Source organism: Syngnathus acus, chromosome 4, assembly GCF_901709675.1.
Source record: "Syngnathus acus chromosome 4, fSynAcu1.2, whole genome shotgun sequence".
In the NCBI taxonomy this organism is placed as follows: Eukaryota; Metazoa; Chordata; class Actinopteri; order Syngnathiformes; family Syngnathidae; genus Syngnathus; species Syngnathus acus.
Window position 1 is genome coordinate 8,547,947 of NC_051090.1, and position 16,029 is coordinate 8,563,975.

Genomic DNA, 16,029 nt, shown 5'->3' on the forward strand with positions numbered 1-16,029 from the left:
ATCATTTTGAAATATTTATTTAATTTATTTATATATATATATAATTATTTAATATCCCAGTGAGGAACCACTTTTTTAATTTGCGTCTGGAGCTGTAAAAGGCTGGTCTATGTCCAGTGGTCTTATGTTAGAGGTTATTGAGAGGCCACAGAAAAGGGAAGTCATCCTTTCCAATTATCTGGCATTTGTCTTTGCACCGCATGGGTGTGACTCAAATGTCTGTTTGACAAGTGAGAGTAAAACTATTAATCTGAGCAGACATTAATTACTGTGATTATGGATCTGCGTGAACAACCGGTCGCACCAATTAGACTTTTAGCATTTCACAAGCTGACCACCGCTCGTTTCCACTACACTGCTGGAGTCCAAAGATTCTCTACCGTCATGGCTGACCCTGCCACGTTTTCAGAACTTAATATATTTATATAAGAATATTAATATAATACATTGATTTTCAAATGTATTATATGCGTATTGTACCAGGCTTTCAGACAATAATGTGCAATGACAACAGACGTCCACTGAGGCCAAACATCAGAGTTCCCTATAGCTTAGCCATTCATGTAATACAAAGGAAATAGAGCATAAAATAGCTCATTAGATGATATTTTTAGATTTGCTCAGTTAACACGTGTTCGGCGACTATTTGCCGATCCTGTGATTGACTGTCGACGACTCAAGGGTGTACCATCCCTCTTGAAGTCTAACTATGGCCAAATAAATAAAAATTGTAAAAAAGTGTTGAAAAAGGATAGCTCGCAGGTAATTATTTTGATCAAAACTTCAAATTTGTATTAATAGTCACCTGCTCACTTGGGATCAGGGCGCCATTCAACAGGAGAAGCCAAACTAAAGCTGCATCGGCCATATGCACTCTCCAAACAGTCTGCCTCAATCTACTGAGCCCTAATTGGATTTAATGAGTGATTTAACATAGCGCTGCCCCAACAAATCAAACTGCTACTGTCCTCTGCACTTACGTTTGGGTCAGTGCTCTAGACAACTACAGGTTCTAGTAGCCCCCTTTCTGCGGGACTCCCGCCTTCCTGGCTTATTCCTCTATCTGTCCTCTCACCCTCCATTGCTCCCACATAGTTGTCAACATTCTCACAACACGGGTGGCCCCTAAAGATGGCTGTTTTGGCTTGTATTGGTGTTGAGCTCATGGTGCGATTACACCTGTAGGTTAAAGGAGATGAAAAAAAAAAGTTCGATGACTGCTAGATGGCTAATTGAATTAGTGTATATTATTTTGTTCACATCACAGCAGTCAATTTTATTTATATAGCCCTTAATCACAAAAAAAACATTTACTGTCGCTATGACTCGACTTCTCAAATGTGGCATCAGATCAGAATGTTGATCGCCAAAAACTTTGATCGCCAAAAACTTAGAATCCCCCTGTTCATTTTCTTTTTGGTATCCACTGACAAGTGCATCTAAATTGACCAGGTGAGTTATGCTTGGATTTTCATTGACATATCAGTCCATACAGCTCTCATTTTCTGGTAGCTCCATTTCCACAGAAGTACCAACATTACTTTTCTTGCGCCATGTATTTTATTTTTGTTTCCTTTTGACATTCACATTTAAGGGCCAGTTTAGAAAATATGCTCATCAGTGGGAGGGATATTCTGGATGCTCACGAGCATGCATAAATTGAGGACGGAGTAGCTCTCGGCTACATTCCTAATGTTTACAAGTTACAACACTTGCTTATTAGGCCAAAGGAGAAAGGCTCCTCAGCTGAGGGAGGGCCGGTGCCCTGCTGGGTTCATTAGGAAGTTCAACACGTTATTTTCTCACCATTTGTTGGGGGATGTGATTGCAAGGTATTCTCTACATCCATCCCAACATACCCAATCTGTTAAGGAGAGAGTGAGACACACTGGATATTAACACATGTAGTAATGTAATATTTATAAAATATTTACATATAATAGTATTTATAATAAATATTTAATAATACAATAATATTCACATAATAAATATGAACAATTCCTATTTAAAAATCCCTACTGAACTTGTTTTGTAATTGGTATGTTTGTATAATTAATTATATAGTTGTGCTAATGGAGCCACAGAGACCTCAAACAATTCAATTAAATCAGACTTAATTTTTTTATAACCAATGTGATTTATTCTGATAGAGCTTCAAATCGAACTCTGCCCTATAAAACTGGACATCAACCAAATAAATTATAACTGAACGAATGAAGTTAAATTAAAATAAAAAAGCTTTAAAAAAAAAAAAGCTTAAATTTTTTTGGATTACTTGCAGATTTCCTTGAATATTAACACAGAAGTTATAACACAGTATTTAAGGGAAAATCAGTAAACATGTTTCATGTTATACCAGAAATAATTAGTAAATGCTTTTATATACACAATGAGTTAAAATTAAAATAGATGTTTTAATAAATTATTAAAAAGCCCGAAGGCATAGTAATGTACAAAATTGTTAGCGTGGTATATAATTGTTTTCTGTTGGTCACAGAGGTACTGTAATATGAAACCCTACAAAATGGCTACTCCCCAAGTGAAGGCACAGTATGTATCAATTGTTTATTGAGACAAATCCGATGTGCAGATTTAGCCGAACTACAGAACAAGTAGCACCAGCATGGAAGAGATACACCATCCCGTTTTTCAGTTTGCGCACTATGCACATCATTTAGGTGACTATGAGTGAATTATTAAATGAATCATGTTAATTAAAGTTTAACCTGATAACTAGTTAAAACTGTAGAATAATGAAGTTTCATTGTTACTACTGTTTTACATTGTTATTACTCTTTCATACAAAGCAATGACTGCAATATCCTTTAACGGGTAGAGACTGTGAATGATAAATTAAATTCTATTGTGCCTCGTGGCCAAGGTTTGATTGAAATCTAAATTCTCAAGCTCGTCTAATGAACACAATACAGGAAAGGGCTTCAAGTCTTCACTGTTCACTGTGTGATAATAACCTCGCTATAATAGTAACGGACTGTTTAATAGCCTTGGCTGGACCCGGCGGCCATGCAGGGCTACCATCATCACAGCCCTGAAAGTCACACAAATTTATGCTTTACTGCTGGAATCTATATTGCTCCTGACACTTTGTTTTTATAGCTCTACCACCAGATTCATGTATCTTTTTTTCTCATCCATTTAGTGGTGGGGGGACGACTAAGGCGTCTTCTATTCTCACTGCTATTTGCCTCTTCTTTTTTTTCCACGCTTCTGCTCTCATCATCCCTCCCTAAGTTTGCCCAATTTCTGTACGGTTCAGTGGCAGGGCAGTGGGTCACGACACTAGCTTGATTTTCACACTGTTCTCTCTATTGAACGACACATCACATTAATCGGGGTTAACAACTGCGCCGGTGCCTTGCTGAGCAGGGCTCCCATCGGCTTAACGCGGCCTGGCTCTGGTGATCCAGATGGGCGAGTAATCGCTGCTCTGGTTGAGAGTGGAAGCACATCTTGGCAGGCTGATTGCCTAGCTTTGGCTGAGGGTGATATGGTCAGTTGAAAATTAAAATGGTGTCACAGGGGCTCAGACATGCAGTTAGAAATACGGTGACGAGACAAAATAAGGCGAACTTGAGATTTCTTTTCTGTTTGTAAAGCTGCCGTGCTGTATTATTTACGAATGCAACACCCAACCCAATTAAACAGTTTTCAAATTGATGTTCCACTCCAGCTCTGGAGGTGACAATAATGTGGATATCAAATGATCATTCTACTTTTAATTGGAAATAAAAATTTGAAATCACAAGAAATAATAAAATGAAAAAGTGACAGATTTTGTATTTCCTTTTCATTATAACATAAAAAATTCAACAAAGAAGCTTGACTGACTTCTTGAATATGAATGGTAGCCTCACACACTATCTGGCATGGATGTTTTCATCACCACTGTTCGTCTGTCTGATCGCATTATTTCAACTTCATCTGCACGCAGAACACTATACGTGGATTTCTACACATGTGGCGTACCACTGAAACAACATCTTTGTTTTCATTCTTTTTTTTTTCCAACCATTTCACTTCGCTGGTTTCGGTTTCTAACAAGCTAATGTACGTGCTTTTACCAATGCTCGTAAGATAACATCCAGATCACATAACCACAACCAATTAAATATTAAAATATAAAAAAAATTCATATTGTACTTTTCTTTTAATTTCGGCCTAAATTAGAATTACAAAATCATTTGTCAGTCAATGATATACAGATTCATTAGCACTTTCAAAATAATAAATTAAGATAAATGACAATTGTTCTTTGTAATCCAAAATAACACCACCAAAATATGCCTTATATCACATCTTCGAAGGGACCAAAAGACACGGATTATGAGTGGGATAGTCAAAATAGTCTATCCTTAAATGTGCTTAAACAAATTAATTATTATTACAAATTATTATTATTATTATTATTTTCAAAATAGTTTAATTATCACAACCTTTGCAGGCCCTGTAAAATCTGTGTTTCTAAAGAGCTAAGTGCATAACCAATAAAATAAAACACTAACAAATTACAATGAAAGTCACACCTACTCTAAACAAAATGACAAAGCTCACATGGGTCAACATTACATGAGTCAAACTCAGGTTAGAAAGTGTATTCTAACGCCTTCCTCCTAAAATTAAAACAAAATGCTCTTCAACAACTGAAACTGAAAAGAGTCAGCACATAAATGCCCACACAATGATTTAAAAAGCATTAGAAATCATACAAGGATGAGGTTTTGAATACAAATCCCATTTAAGTGTAAGAAAACACCGTCTGTTCTCTGGTGTATACTTTGAGCCAAGAGAGGGGTAAAGGAAAGACCGACTTAGAATTCGCATCTAAAGTGGAATTTCTTTTTAAAAACACTGAAGACGGGGATTATTAGAAGGAAGAAAAGATGACTGAAGCATGACCTGTTCGGCAAAAATATTCTGTAACTCTCAATGCAAGAGAAGCTGACAGTTGGCCAGTTTGCATTTGATTCAATAGCTGTAGGCTGAACATATTTCATTATTCATTTATTCTGAAAATAAATAACCAGCAGTGAGTATGAGTAAGTGTGTGTGTGTGTGTGTGTATATGTATATATATATATATATATATATATATATATACACACATACACACACACATACATAAATATAAACATCAAATAGCTTTATGTAGCAAAACTAAATAGAGTTCAAGTTTAGCCAACATTTTAAATTAAAACTGAAGTCCTCCACACATCTCTACCTTTTATCACTGTGCACTCTTAATTTTGATGCTATTCTGATCCACTCTTAAGACCCATAAACGTCTTGTTTTTGAGACATTGCTCCTCTTCAGAGTGACACGTTTTATTAATTCAAAAGGATTCGAGTGCGGCCCATGGTGAGGACACTCACATCCTTTCACAGGTTTCCGTTGGTGCCACCATTTTGATTTGACTGTGTGGTGGAACACCTTGACGAAAAAAGAAAGTGTGACAAGTGCGCAGCTAAATATTTTACAAGCCTGACATTACTTGCTCAAGCTTTTAAGTACACCTTTATTTATTTCCCATTTTGGTTAGTGTCATAAAAGTCTAATACAGTGTATCCTTTTTGAACTATGAACTTCTTGCCCAATGCATGTAGCAGTGCAGAGGGGCAAAAAAAGGTGAAAATGGAGGGAAATTATGTTGCAGTGCGGTTTTACCCGGATCGGAGGTTAACCCACATTCAGTGTAAGGCACAGCACGTCATCTAAATGTATCCCAGCCGAATCATTAATGAAGCATAGAAGATACACACACACACACACACAAACAATAAAATACTTAAGCTCGACATGCCCTCGTTGCCCTTTCGAGAGAAAAACACAGTTCACCAAAAGTTCACGTCTGTTACCATTGGCAATCCTGCCCTTATACGCCTCAAACTATCCCTGTGACTGGCTGGAAACAAGGAACCAAACATACCCTGACTACTGTTGATATGACACTTGACGTGTTCTACACCTCTGACCCTGATATGCAGGGTCACTGTTCGGTCAGAATGCCGCTGCAGGCCAAGTATGATTGGGGTTTGTTTATGTGTGTGCGGTTATAGATGGGGGTGACAATTTCAGGAGGGGAGCGGGGTACAAGAGGTAAAAGCTCAAAATATCACTGTATCTAGTAGCTGTGTGACATTTTAGAGTCCATACCGCCCTAAATAACGCAAGTTCAGCAAGAGTTCACGGTTGAAGCCACACCCCCTCGCCACTATGTCGTCAGGCGAGCGCATTGACGTCACGAGCAAGAAACGCCTCCACTTGTCGCCTGTTTCCAGTTCTGACACGATGATGACACCCAGTGGACCTGAACCTTCAGCAACTGTAACGCTCTTGAACTGTTAGAAAGCCGCAGATTTTATGTACACAGCAATGACAATGGGGGTTTTTTCTCATTCTATTTTATTTAAACGAATATACATTTATCAATTTGTTTCTGTACATAAATTAGTGCATTTATTTAAACGAATAAACATTTATCAATTTGTTTCTGTACATAAATTAGTGCATTGTTGACTTTTTTTAAACAACAAATATCAATATTTGCATAATTTATGAATATGTGTCCTAAGTTAATAAGAGTGATAATTATTAATAATGTTATGAATATTTAATGGTTGTGTGTGTGTGTGTGTGTGTGTGTGTGTGTGTGTGTGTGTGTGTGTAATCAGGAAATGTATTCATTTCATACAGTATAAATGATAGAAATGTAAATAGCATTTTAAAATTATGTACGTTTTTGAATGCTAATTGGGAGAATTTCCCCATGAGATTTTTTCAGCAATATAGATCCCACAATTTTTTTGCTCATGAATAATAAATGAAAGTAAATATAAAATGGATATAAAAAAGTATGCACTAAAATTTGTAGCAGTTAACTCACTTCTGACTACACAATTAGTTTCAGTTATTTGCCTGTGGTTATAGCACTAGCAACTTCCCGTTACATATGAATAATCAAATTATTCAATTGAAATAATAAACACGATATCAAAATAAGGACACAATGTGCAGTTAAATAATTTATAACTTTGGATAAAAAAAAATCATAGCAACAATTAATTCAGAGACGCACAAAGCAAAAGCAATGAATAGTTTCACCGATATTCATAATTACTATTATTCAGAAAAATATATTTGGCCTAAAAACAATTGCATTTGCAAAAACAATTGCTGGAGATTTTTAGTTTGGTTGAGCTTACTTAAATTATTCAATATTAAAATGCTTGCTTTGGCTTTTAACTGAATGTACAAGTATTTGCCTCAAAAATTACTATCACTGGAGCGTTTGACATTTCATGACAGACTTGTCATCCACTTTAGAAGTCCAAGTGCGCCCTCTAGTGTTAGGTATAAGTTCTACACCACCACCAGAAATCTTTTTTTGTTAGGATGCCTTGAAAGTAGCTAATGCATAGAATGAGCATTAATTGCAATAACAGTTTATATGGCAGGCATATATAACTCACACTTGTTAATAAATACAGAACAATTCAACAACATGGCATTTTCTAAACCAATAACTTAAATCAGGAAATGCTGGAGCACATATAAGATGACAATTAGACATATATGTCACTTGGATTCCATATTTCCATGGGAAATGTACATATTCAACAAAGTGGTTCTTGAATGTGTGTGCAAACATGCCCTATGGTGGGAGCCAGGAAAAAGTGGAACTGCCAAAGGAACTTAGTTCAACATCCCACTCTTCTCTGGCAAAGGGGGGTAGGGTTGTTAGAGCAAATTGATTCAAGAAATCCAAGCCATCTCCACACTCAAACTAGTATATAAATAAAATTTGGGGTAACCTTTTGTTTAAAAAAAGAAAAACCTACAATGGTCACTGCAGTTACTTTGGAATTGAAAAGGCAGAGTAATAATACATTTTAAAAATACAAATTTGAATTACTAAATGCTTCAACAATATTTCAAAAACAAGCTGATGAAACTGGCACCGTTCCAGCTGTCTCGGTTTCATATTACACAAATGGTTTTTTTCTTCTTATTTTCCTAAACAGTTATTGCACTGAATAAATAAATTGACTGATATGGACATAAAAAAGGAGAAAGCCATGCGAGCCCATCCTCCCCTGACCTCAACCTGTAGAGAACGTTCGAAGAATCTTCAAGCAAAAGAATGTGAGGTAGTTAAGATGCAAACATCCTGCAATAAACTCCTGATAATTCAGTGACCATTTGGGGATTTTCTTTTCAAGGTCTTTTAAATTTTGTCCCCTTTTGATAGCATTAAATTCAATAGTTGTCTCATTTAAATGTTAAGATATCAAATTTTAAATTCACCCAAACAAGAGTAAAACAAAAATATAGTATATGAACTCGCAACTGATTTCTATCAAGCTCACCAAATAAATTATCAGACATCTCTGCTCTCCGCTTCTTCCTCTCGAGAAGGTTCAACGAGCCGCTTGTAAGAGAAGGCCAGCATCATCTGCAGAGAAATAATATGTCACATCCAAGTTTCACAGTGAAATAAACTCTTTAGTTCTCATTCAAATGTCATTAAATAGTATGACAACAATTTTCCCATCTTCATGATGACGCCACAATTATTTTTCTTTTGTGTACAAAGCGACATTCTATAATGTGTCGTTCAAAGGCTTCCTTTATTTTCCTTTGATATCGCTTACCGTTAGGAGTGACAGCAGCACCATCATCACACCCATCATGATATACATGTTGTCAGTGAGGCCACCGGCCCACAGCGGGCCCAAAATGGTTGCCAGACCTCCGACTGAGCGACGAACACCCTGACTGAAACCTGCAAGGCCAGCAACACATTATAAATACTAATTAGCGCAAACAATTAGGTTGCATGGTGTCATTCTTACCTTGCGTTTTTTCAGATGTAACTTTGGAGAAGAGGGAAACCTGGGCAACAGCTACAAATGGCAAACCCAGAACTTGCAGAAACACGCCTATGACAAACTCTGCCAACTGCCATGGGAAACCACCTACACAAAGGCACAAACCAGAACAGGCTCATTTTTAGAAGGTGCACTATTATTGCAGCTTTTCTTTAGGCTTCTGACACTTTGTAAGAAAATTAAGCATTTGATGCAGCGGTCATAATGTGGACTGACCTATTGGGTTAGCCAAGAAGATGAGGCACCAGACGCAGGAAATGTTGCAAATGCTGAGTCCAACAGCCAGAATCACTCGCTCAGCAACACGCCGACTCAGCCAGCGCACAAACAGGAAGCCAGCAATCACTTCAACGCCGCAGAGACAGTACATAATGCTGTTCTCCAACTCCCCATAGTTGAAGTACTTTTGGGTCAGTGGTGTCACCATGGTCTGGAGGAAAAAAAATGGAGCATTACCAATTCCCATGTGTCATTTTAGGACGTAGGATCAAGACAGCAGAGAAAAAAATGTTAAGTATTGTACCTCCAATGCTGTTTGATTAAAGAGTGTGATGAATTGAGCAGCTAGCAGCACGACCACCTCTTCTCTTAGGAACTCTGCAGAGTTACAGTTGAGAAAGATCACGGTCAAAGGATCCATGGAAGTGCATGTCGGAATGTGTGAAGTTAATTACAAACCTACCTCGTGAGAGACTGAAATTCTTAAAAGGACTGGAGGACTCATGGGACACTGACGGCTCAGGAGATGATGAGATTTGATTGAAGGTTGCATCAGAAGTTTCAGTAGTGTGATTCCTGTGCACGTCAGTGGCGGGCACAGAGCCGTAAGAGCCCACCAGCTCCTGCGATTGCATTAGTGGCTGGACCTCCTCATCCTTCTCCTCCTCACCCTCAGCTTCCTCTCTCTCTTCCTCAGTCCTTTGTTTATTTACTGTGTCACTACACTTGCTTTTAATAGTCTCTTTCCCACTCTGCAGAGGTGGGACATCCCAGTACATGAAGATCACCGCCAATTGAAGAAGAATCCACAAGAAACACATGAATAACTAGAGGGAACAAACATAAAGAGGTTCCACAAAATTAGTGTTAAGCATTTGGGATATGTTCTCATTGTGTTTATTGTAAAAACTTGATTTTGCTTTTGAAGCTTGTTTTCATCAATGATGACTAACTGGCACATATAAAAATGACAAAAATTTAAACCTATAAAGTATGATTGAGCTGGTTCAAGCTACTGTACAACAGACAAGAGAAACATTGTGGAATTAAAAATCTATTTAGACAAATTTATAACTTTATTCTATTTTGAGAAACTAGTAACTTAATTCAATTTAGACAGACTTACTGACTACTTACCCCTGGTGCAGTGAATGTATTGACCACGAAAGGACCCAAACGGAAATCACAGAGTCTCAGGAAGATGTTAAATGCTGGACCTATGTCGAAGGTACATTTAAAATGGGGTCAACGGCGGAAAAGTCACCATAATATAATTACTGACGTTTCTACCTAAACAGGGACATTTATCAATTGAAAAATGACCAACTGATGATTATCAGCATTATAAGAAAGACATCCGTCCACTAAAGCTTATCTTGTTCATGGTCACGGGTAAGCTACTATCCCAGCTGACTTTGGGCTGAAGCTATGGTAAACATCAGACTGGTTGCCAATAAATTACAGATCAAGAGACACATTTACTTAAAATTGTAATCATTGCTCTATATTAAATATGATACTCCATGGTGAGCTACAATTTTTAAAAAAAAAAGCAATTCATTTTATACAGCAGCCTCGTAGCACTCACCAATCAGAAGGCCCACTTGTCGACAGATCATGACAGCAGCAAACACAGTGGAGCGATCTTCTGAAGCTGTGCTTCTGGTGAGGAAACCAAAGATGGACGAGCCAGCGCCTGTGCCAATGCCTGAAGAGAGCATGCCCAGCATAAACGTATTACAGTTCTGTAAATTGGAACTCCAGAGAAGAAATTAGATCTATGAAGTAATCAGGATTGGCAATCATAGTATGAATAATCTGCAACTAGCATGCACTTCAGTTAAACCTGAAGTAGTCTCAAAAGTTATATTTTGCATATATCAGTAGTCAATAAGTAGCTTGGGTTAAAAAACGATATGTACACAACTCAAAGTAAAGCAAACCCTTCAAAGAGACCAGAAACAATGACAAAGGCATTGTGAGGCCTTACCTGCCACGAGTCTGCTTGACAGTAGGAGCCACTTGGAAAAGCCCATAAAGTACATGAAGTTACCTGAACGATCAAAAGAAGGGAACAATTAAATATAAAACAGAAGAAAAAACATTTGCTTTTACAAATATGAGCAAGTCAATGATTGCGTCCAAGAGAAGAGTGAACTCACCCACAATCTCAAAAAGGTTGGCAAATAAGATTATCTTCTTGGTGGTTCGCGTTCTATCAGACCAGTGGCCAAACAGTGGCCCCGACAGCAGGCCGGTCAGGCTGAACGCTGATAGGGTCAAACCCAGGAAGTATGATGGTGCCTCTAATGTTTGCAAATACCTCCATATTGTGGGCAGTATCACAGCTGAGGACAAAGAGAAGGATTTGCTTGAAACTAGATAGACAAGAATGGTGTCAAAGAGATGTGTAGAGAGGCCTGCGCGAATACAAGAGCTGTAACAGCTTTTAGACAACTCTAAAATTATTGTGTGACTCTTGGACAACATGATGATTTGAAAAGATATTTTATAAATTAAGATTTACTGCGCTGTACAAACAAATACCAAATCTTCCCATACTACAAATTATTCAAGGCCTATCAGCGCACTTCTACACTAACTTACTTCCACTCAAATCTTGGCATAAATGGACAAATGTAAATTGGTGACTCATTGATTCACATTACTTAAATGGGTGTGCACAGGAAGAAGAAATTTGTAGACACTGGTCACATGGTGAATGTCATTGTCACAGCTCACTGAGAAAAATGTATTTAAAACCTTAAAACTGGACCTACCCAGGAAGTTGGGGTGATGCGACCAAACTTTGGGTTGTTTTGGGCAAAATAACCCAGGAAGTGGGTCAAATTGACACAACGTTGAAGTTGGGTCAAATAGACACTTGCTGGGTCAAATTGACCCTACTTTTAAGTAGGATCAAATTGACACAATTTCATAAACCAGCATTTTTAAGCGTGTATGTGAGACTAGTAAGAAGATGGGTTCCAATGTGTGCAAGCCTGTTTCAGTGGGACTTCTTCCGATCGGCAATTTCTGCGAAGATATAAATTTGGGAATACTTGTATTGCGATGGTGCTACAGCCCAATCAGATATCTCTAGAACCAGTTTAGCCCTTCAATCTTTTATTCTAACCATGTATACACACAACGTGTAGTAGTTAAGGTATAATGTGATTAACTTTGGGTCAAGATTATGGTCAGTATTTATTTAAAGGATAAAAGACTGAACATGCAAGACTTAAAGCCACATAGCATTTTCAAAGCAATATTTACCATATTCAACGCCGCTCAGCAAAAAGATGAGTCCAATGGTGAAAAATGTGAGTTTCCTTTTCCGTCCATGATCCATAGTGATGGGCTGCTATACACTTGTAACATTCATCCTCATTATTCCGCAGCTATAAATTTTAGCGTCACCAATAAAACACCGCAGTGAACAAAATCCTATCGAAACTGCTTCCAATTACAGCCAGTGAGTTAACGACGTCTTTGTAGGATACAAATAAAAATGTCGGATGGATTTACTTCTCCTATGAGTAGCTAAAAATATGTAAGTTTAATTAAAAAGTCCTACGAGTAGAACTGCCAGTGCATACGTGAAAAGGGGCAACCCACCCATTCCTGCGCATTTTAATCCCGCAAACATCACTTCCGGGTATCCTGTTACACCTCGACCAATAACAAACTCGGATTCACTTCAGAGCCGTAATAAAGGTTTTTCAACGAAACATTCAAATATGTGTTTTCGTAACACGAAAATATCATCATGCCAACTGTTTTCTTTTGATCCGATTTTCAAAGGTGCACGTCATCTCTATCGACCGACTTTGTGGAATTCCATGCATCTTCCATGCATCTCCAGCAACTCACTTTTGTTGCCAGCATTTTACACATTCATTGTTGTATTTTGAGTTACTTTGAAGTAACAATAAATTTACTTTGCTATCCAAGCTCTACAGTGACTCCTTAACATTGGATCAAAGTGTCATTTCTTCAGTGTTGTCCCATGACAAAATATAATTAAAACAATGCAGAAATGAGAGGGGTGTACTCACTTTTGTGAGATACTGTATATACTGAAATAATGTCATGTTCTTGAATTAAGAATATCTGAACATTTTTATATTGATACTGCTAAACCAGAGGAATAAATCCATGTTCATTCACATCTAAATGTGCAAGCTTCTTCAGTGCTCTCATGGTGTCACCATCCTGTGACATCCATTACCAACGTGACATTGTGCTGAAATTCCACATAACACTCTGCCCCTTTCAGTTCTACTCTAAATTAAATTTTGACTCTTGAGTGTCCACTATTATCAGTGTAACAGGCTCCAGCATGCCAGGGACTAAATAGTTCTCTGCCAGTTAGGGAACAAAACGTTTGATTTTACAGTAGAATCTGCAATTTCAGTATCCATTGTGCAAGGACAGAAGAGGTGTTTCTATTGTCATGGGCAAAGTGGTGTATGGATTTTTTCTGCATTGTGTGTGCTTGTTAGAAATGTGATGAGGAACTATAATATTTTGGCAGTACAACTATAATTTGGTTTAATAAAAAAGCTTCAACATTTTGGTGTATTAACTCTAGGCCTAAGGAAACAAATTATCTTATTTGGGTGGTGGTCAAATAAATTCAGGGGTTCACATACTTTACTTACTTAATACTTAGAATTTAAGTACATTAAGTACATAATGGTCAGTGTGGTATTACTTAAAGTAGACTGTTTTGTCTATTGTAACATAGATGAAGATCATATGACATTATATAATAAATTTATGCAGAAATCAAGGTAATTTGAAATCCTTCACTGCACTGAACACGAAGAAAATGTGCGTTTGTTCAATTATCGAGGTTTTACTTTGTTTAAAATAAAGAAAAATCCATCAAAAATTGCAGTTTTATAAACCTAAATCCACAGCATAGTTTTTGCAAATATCACTATTCCATAATTCTGGGACCACAAAATTGATTCAAATGTACATTATCCAAAAAATAAAGAGCCCTTTTGTGAGAACATATGTATAAAAAATCTATTTACAGATTTTGAGGAGATGAAGGTTGAAACGGTTTTTAAATTTTACAATCTTTTCACAATCCAACTTTTTTCCAATCTATAAATGCACAATACAAACACTACTTCTATATATCCTCAGTTTGTTATTTATCACTGCACTTGGTTCACTATGGTTTTGATGCAGACTGTGATACAGGCAACAATGAAAAGAGGGGAGTGGTTTAAAAGGCCAGTTTCTTCATGAGAAGGTACACCCTGGAGTCCACCTCGAAACCATGAAGATTGTTGGCGTCTCCCTGCAGCCTCATGAGGAGGCCACCGTAAGAGACATATGCAGAACTGAATGGAGAGAGAGGATATTCAAGAAAGTTCATAAACCTTTAGCATTACACAACAGGAAAAGAAAATAATAAAATAACTCACAGGCGTGTTGCAGCTTCTGTTGACGTCTCATCACCCTCAATTTTATAAACCTTCCCATACATCACATAATCAAATTGGTCTGATCTGGAAAAAAAATTACACAAATTAAATGCAAGATGAATCTTGTGTACATAAAACACGCAATCTCTCATAACTAGACGAATAAAAATGAATAAAACAAATGTCTCATTGAGAATTAGTCGAAACATACCGAGATGGTCTGTCATCCTGAGGATTGTACTCCCCATCATCTGGCGTTCCGTCTTCATATAACGTGCTGGCTATTACTAATCTGAATTTGTCACCTTAATAAGAAAAACATTGATTTTTACTGTGCACTATCATGTGTTTTTTGTATAGCTTCACTGACTGACCATACATATGCTTTTAATGTCCTTACTCCATGATAAAAACAACCAATTAAATGACTTGTGCACTTTTAGTATGAAGATGTAAGATCTCACCAAGATCTACTGGATAGATTTGAATGTTCACATCCAAGATGAGGTCCATCTTAAAAGACTCACTTTCACAATGCAGACGAGATACTGTGGAAAATAAGCAATAAAATGTAAAAACTTATTTAGATTCCCTAGTAAATATCAGCAGGTATGATGTTTATAATCAGTTTGGATTCATGATAAAACATCAATGGTAGTCTTAAAGGGAGCAAATAAAATACAAAAAAATATGTTACAGTGTGTGATTTCAGGAGCTTTTCAACAAAAGACATAACACACCTCTGTCAAACTTCTTGCCATCTGGATCAATGTCCTTTACGTCGAATATATCCTCAAACAAGATTCCTGCCATTTGGTTCCCTGTTTCTGCACACAGACGGACAAGAATGACAAAAATATGCAGTTTACGATTATGTTGGAAAGTTGTGTGGGGCAACAGTGCACAGTAGCGTTCATGTTGACATGATGACCAGAAAATGTGTCGTAGTTATGAAATGATCGTAGTTAGTCGAAAATTATTAAAAATATGTCAATACAAAAGATCGCGTGAGGGCTAGTCGTTGACTTTAAACTTCGATTGTCCATAATGTTATATGGTATATGCTAACTGGTAGCTTTAGCGTGTTGTGCGCCCATTTCCCGAAGCTTACCTCTTGGACGTGAGTGTACTACCTTCTATATTGTACACAGTAAGGCTTTTGCGGTGCTCGGCTGCAGGTTGTAGTAAAAAGTGAAAATATAGTGTGCACTAAATTTCTTGCTTGGTTACCTCGTCATTCATTCAAAACAACATGCGGCGGCTAACCCAAACAACGTGCTCAACCTTTGACACATAATCTACTTCCGGCGAGTTCCATATGCTTTTATTATGTTAAAATGAATATTGTAACATATTCAGTCTATTTAAACCACCACATATTTTTGGGGGTTAAAATACACACATACATAGGCCATTCTTATGGTAAAATGAACAAAAACAAAAGTTTCCATTGTTAAAT

The 16,029-nt window shown here is 37.2% G+C and overlaps 2 protein-coding genes across 4 annotated transcripts; both read right to left on the reverse strand.

Annotated features, from left to right (window-relative positions):
- Positions 1 to 736: 736 nt before the first annotated feature.
- Positions 737 to 13,152, reverse strand: mfsd8l1 (major facilitator superfamily domain containing 8-like 1). 3 transcript variants are annotated; one of them, XM_037249881.1, is made up of 12 exons: positions 12,403 to 13,152; positions 11,289 to 11,474; positions 11,117 to 11,179; positions 10,715 to 10,834; positions 10,264 to 10,343; positions 9,590 to 9,953; positions 9,431 to 9,504; positions 9,124 to 9,337; positions 8,872 to 8,994; positions 8,671 to 8,801; positions 8,386 to 8,471; positions 737 to 1,179 (listed from the first exon to the last, which is right to left on the reverse strand). In XM_037249881.1, exons 1-11 carry the CDS (start codon positions 12,476 to 12,478, stop codon positions 8,397 to 8,399), a joined length of 1,506 nt encoding a protein of 501 aa, XP_037105776.1. In that variant the 5' UTR covers positions 12,479 to 13,152; the 3' UTR covers positions 737 to 1,179; positions 8,386 to 8,396. The 3 variants fall into 3 exon arrangements, with proteins under 3 accessions (XP_037105776.1, XP_037105775.1, XP_037105774.1); XM_037249880.1 differs by lacking the exon at positions 737 to 1,179 and adding an exon at positions 6,544 to 8,123; XM_037249879.1 differs by lacking the exon at positions 737 to 1,179 and having other exon boundaries at positions 6,544 to 8,471.
- Positions 13,153 to 13,651: 499 nt separating this feature from the next.
- Positions 13,652 to 15,872, reverse strand: polr2h (RNA polymerase II, I and III subunit H). Its single transcript, XM_037249882.1, has 6 exons — positions 15,682 to 15,872; positions 15,311 to 15,397; positions 15,035 to 15,118; positions 14,782 to 14,875; positions 14,571 to 14,654; positions 13,652 to 14,486 (listed from the first exon to the last, which is right to left on the reverse strand). The coding sequence occupies exons 2-6, from the start codon at positions 15,381 to 15,383 to the stop codon at positions 14,369 to 14,371; spliced, it is 453 nt and encodes a 150-aa protein (XP_037105777.1). The 5' UTR covers positions 15,384 to 15,397; positions 15,682 to 15,872; the 3' UTR covers positions 13,652 to 14,368.
- Between the last annotated feature and the right edge of the window lie 157 nt (positions 15,873 to 16,029).

Bases quoted from the DNA above. Each gene is read 5' to 3' on its own strand.
- mfsd8l1 (XM_037249881.1), bottom strand. From the start codon at position 12,478: ATGGATCATGGACGGAAAAGGAAACTCACATTTTTCACCATTGGACTC. The intron at 11,180-11,288 runs GTGAGTTCACTC...TTGATCGTTCAG, and splicing joins CAACCTTTTTGAGATTGTGG to GTAACTTCATGTACTTTATG. The intron at 9,954-10,263 runs GTAAGTAGTCAG...TGTTCCCTCTAG, and splicing joins ATACATTCACTGCACCAGGG to TTATTCATGTGTTTCTTGTG.
- polr2h (XM_037249882.1), bottom strand. From the start codon at position 15,383: ATGGCAGGAATCTTGTTTGAGGATATATTCGACGTAAAGGACATTGAT. The intron at 14,876-15,034 runs GTGAGATCTTAC...TTTCTTATTAAG, and splicing joins AATCTATCCAGTAGATCTTG to GTGACAAATTCAGATTAGTA. The intron at 14,487-14,570 runs GTGAGTTATTTT...CTCTCCATTCAG, and splicing joins ACAGAAGCTGCAACACGCCT to TTCTGCATATGTCTCTTACG.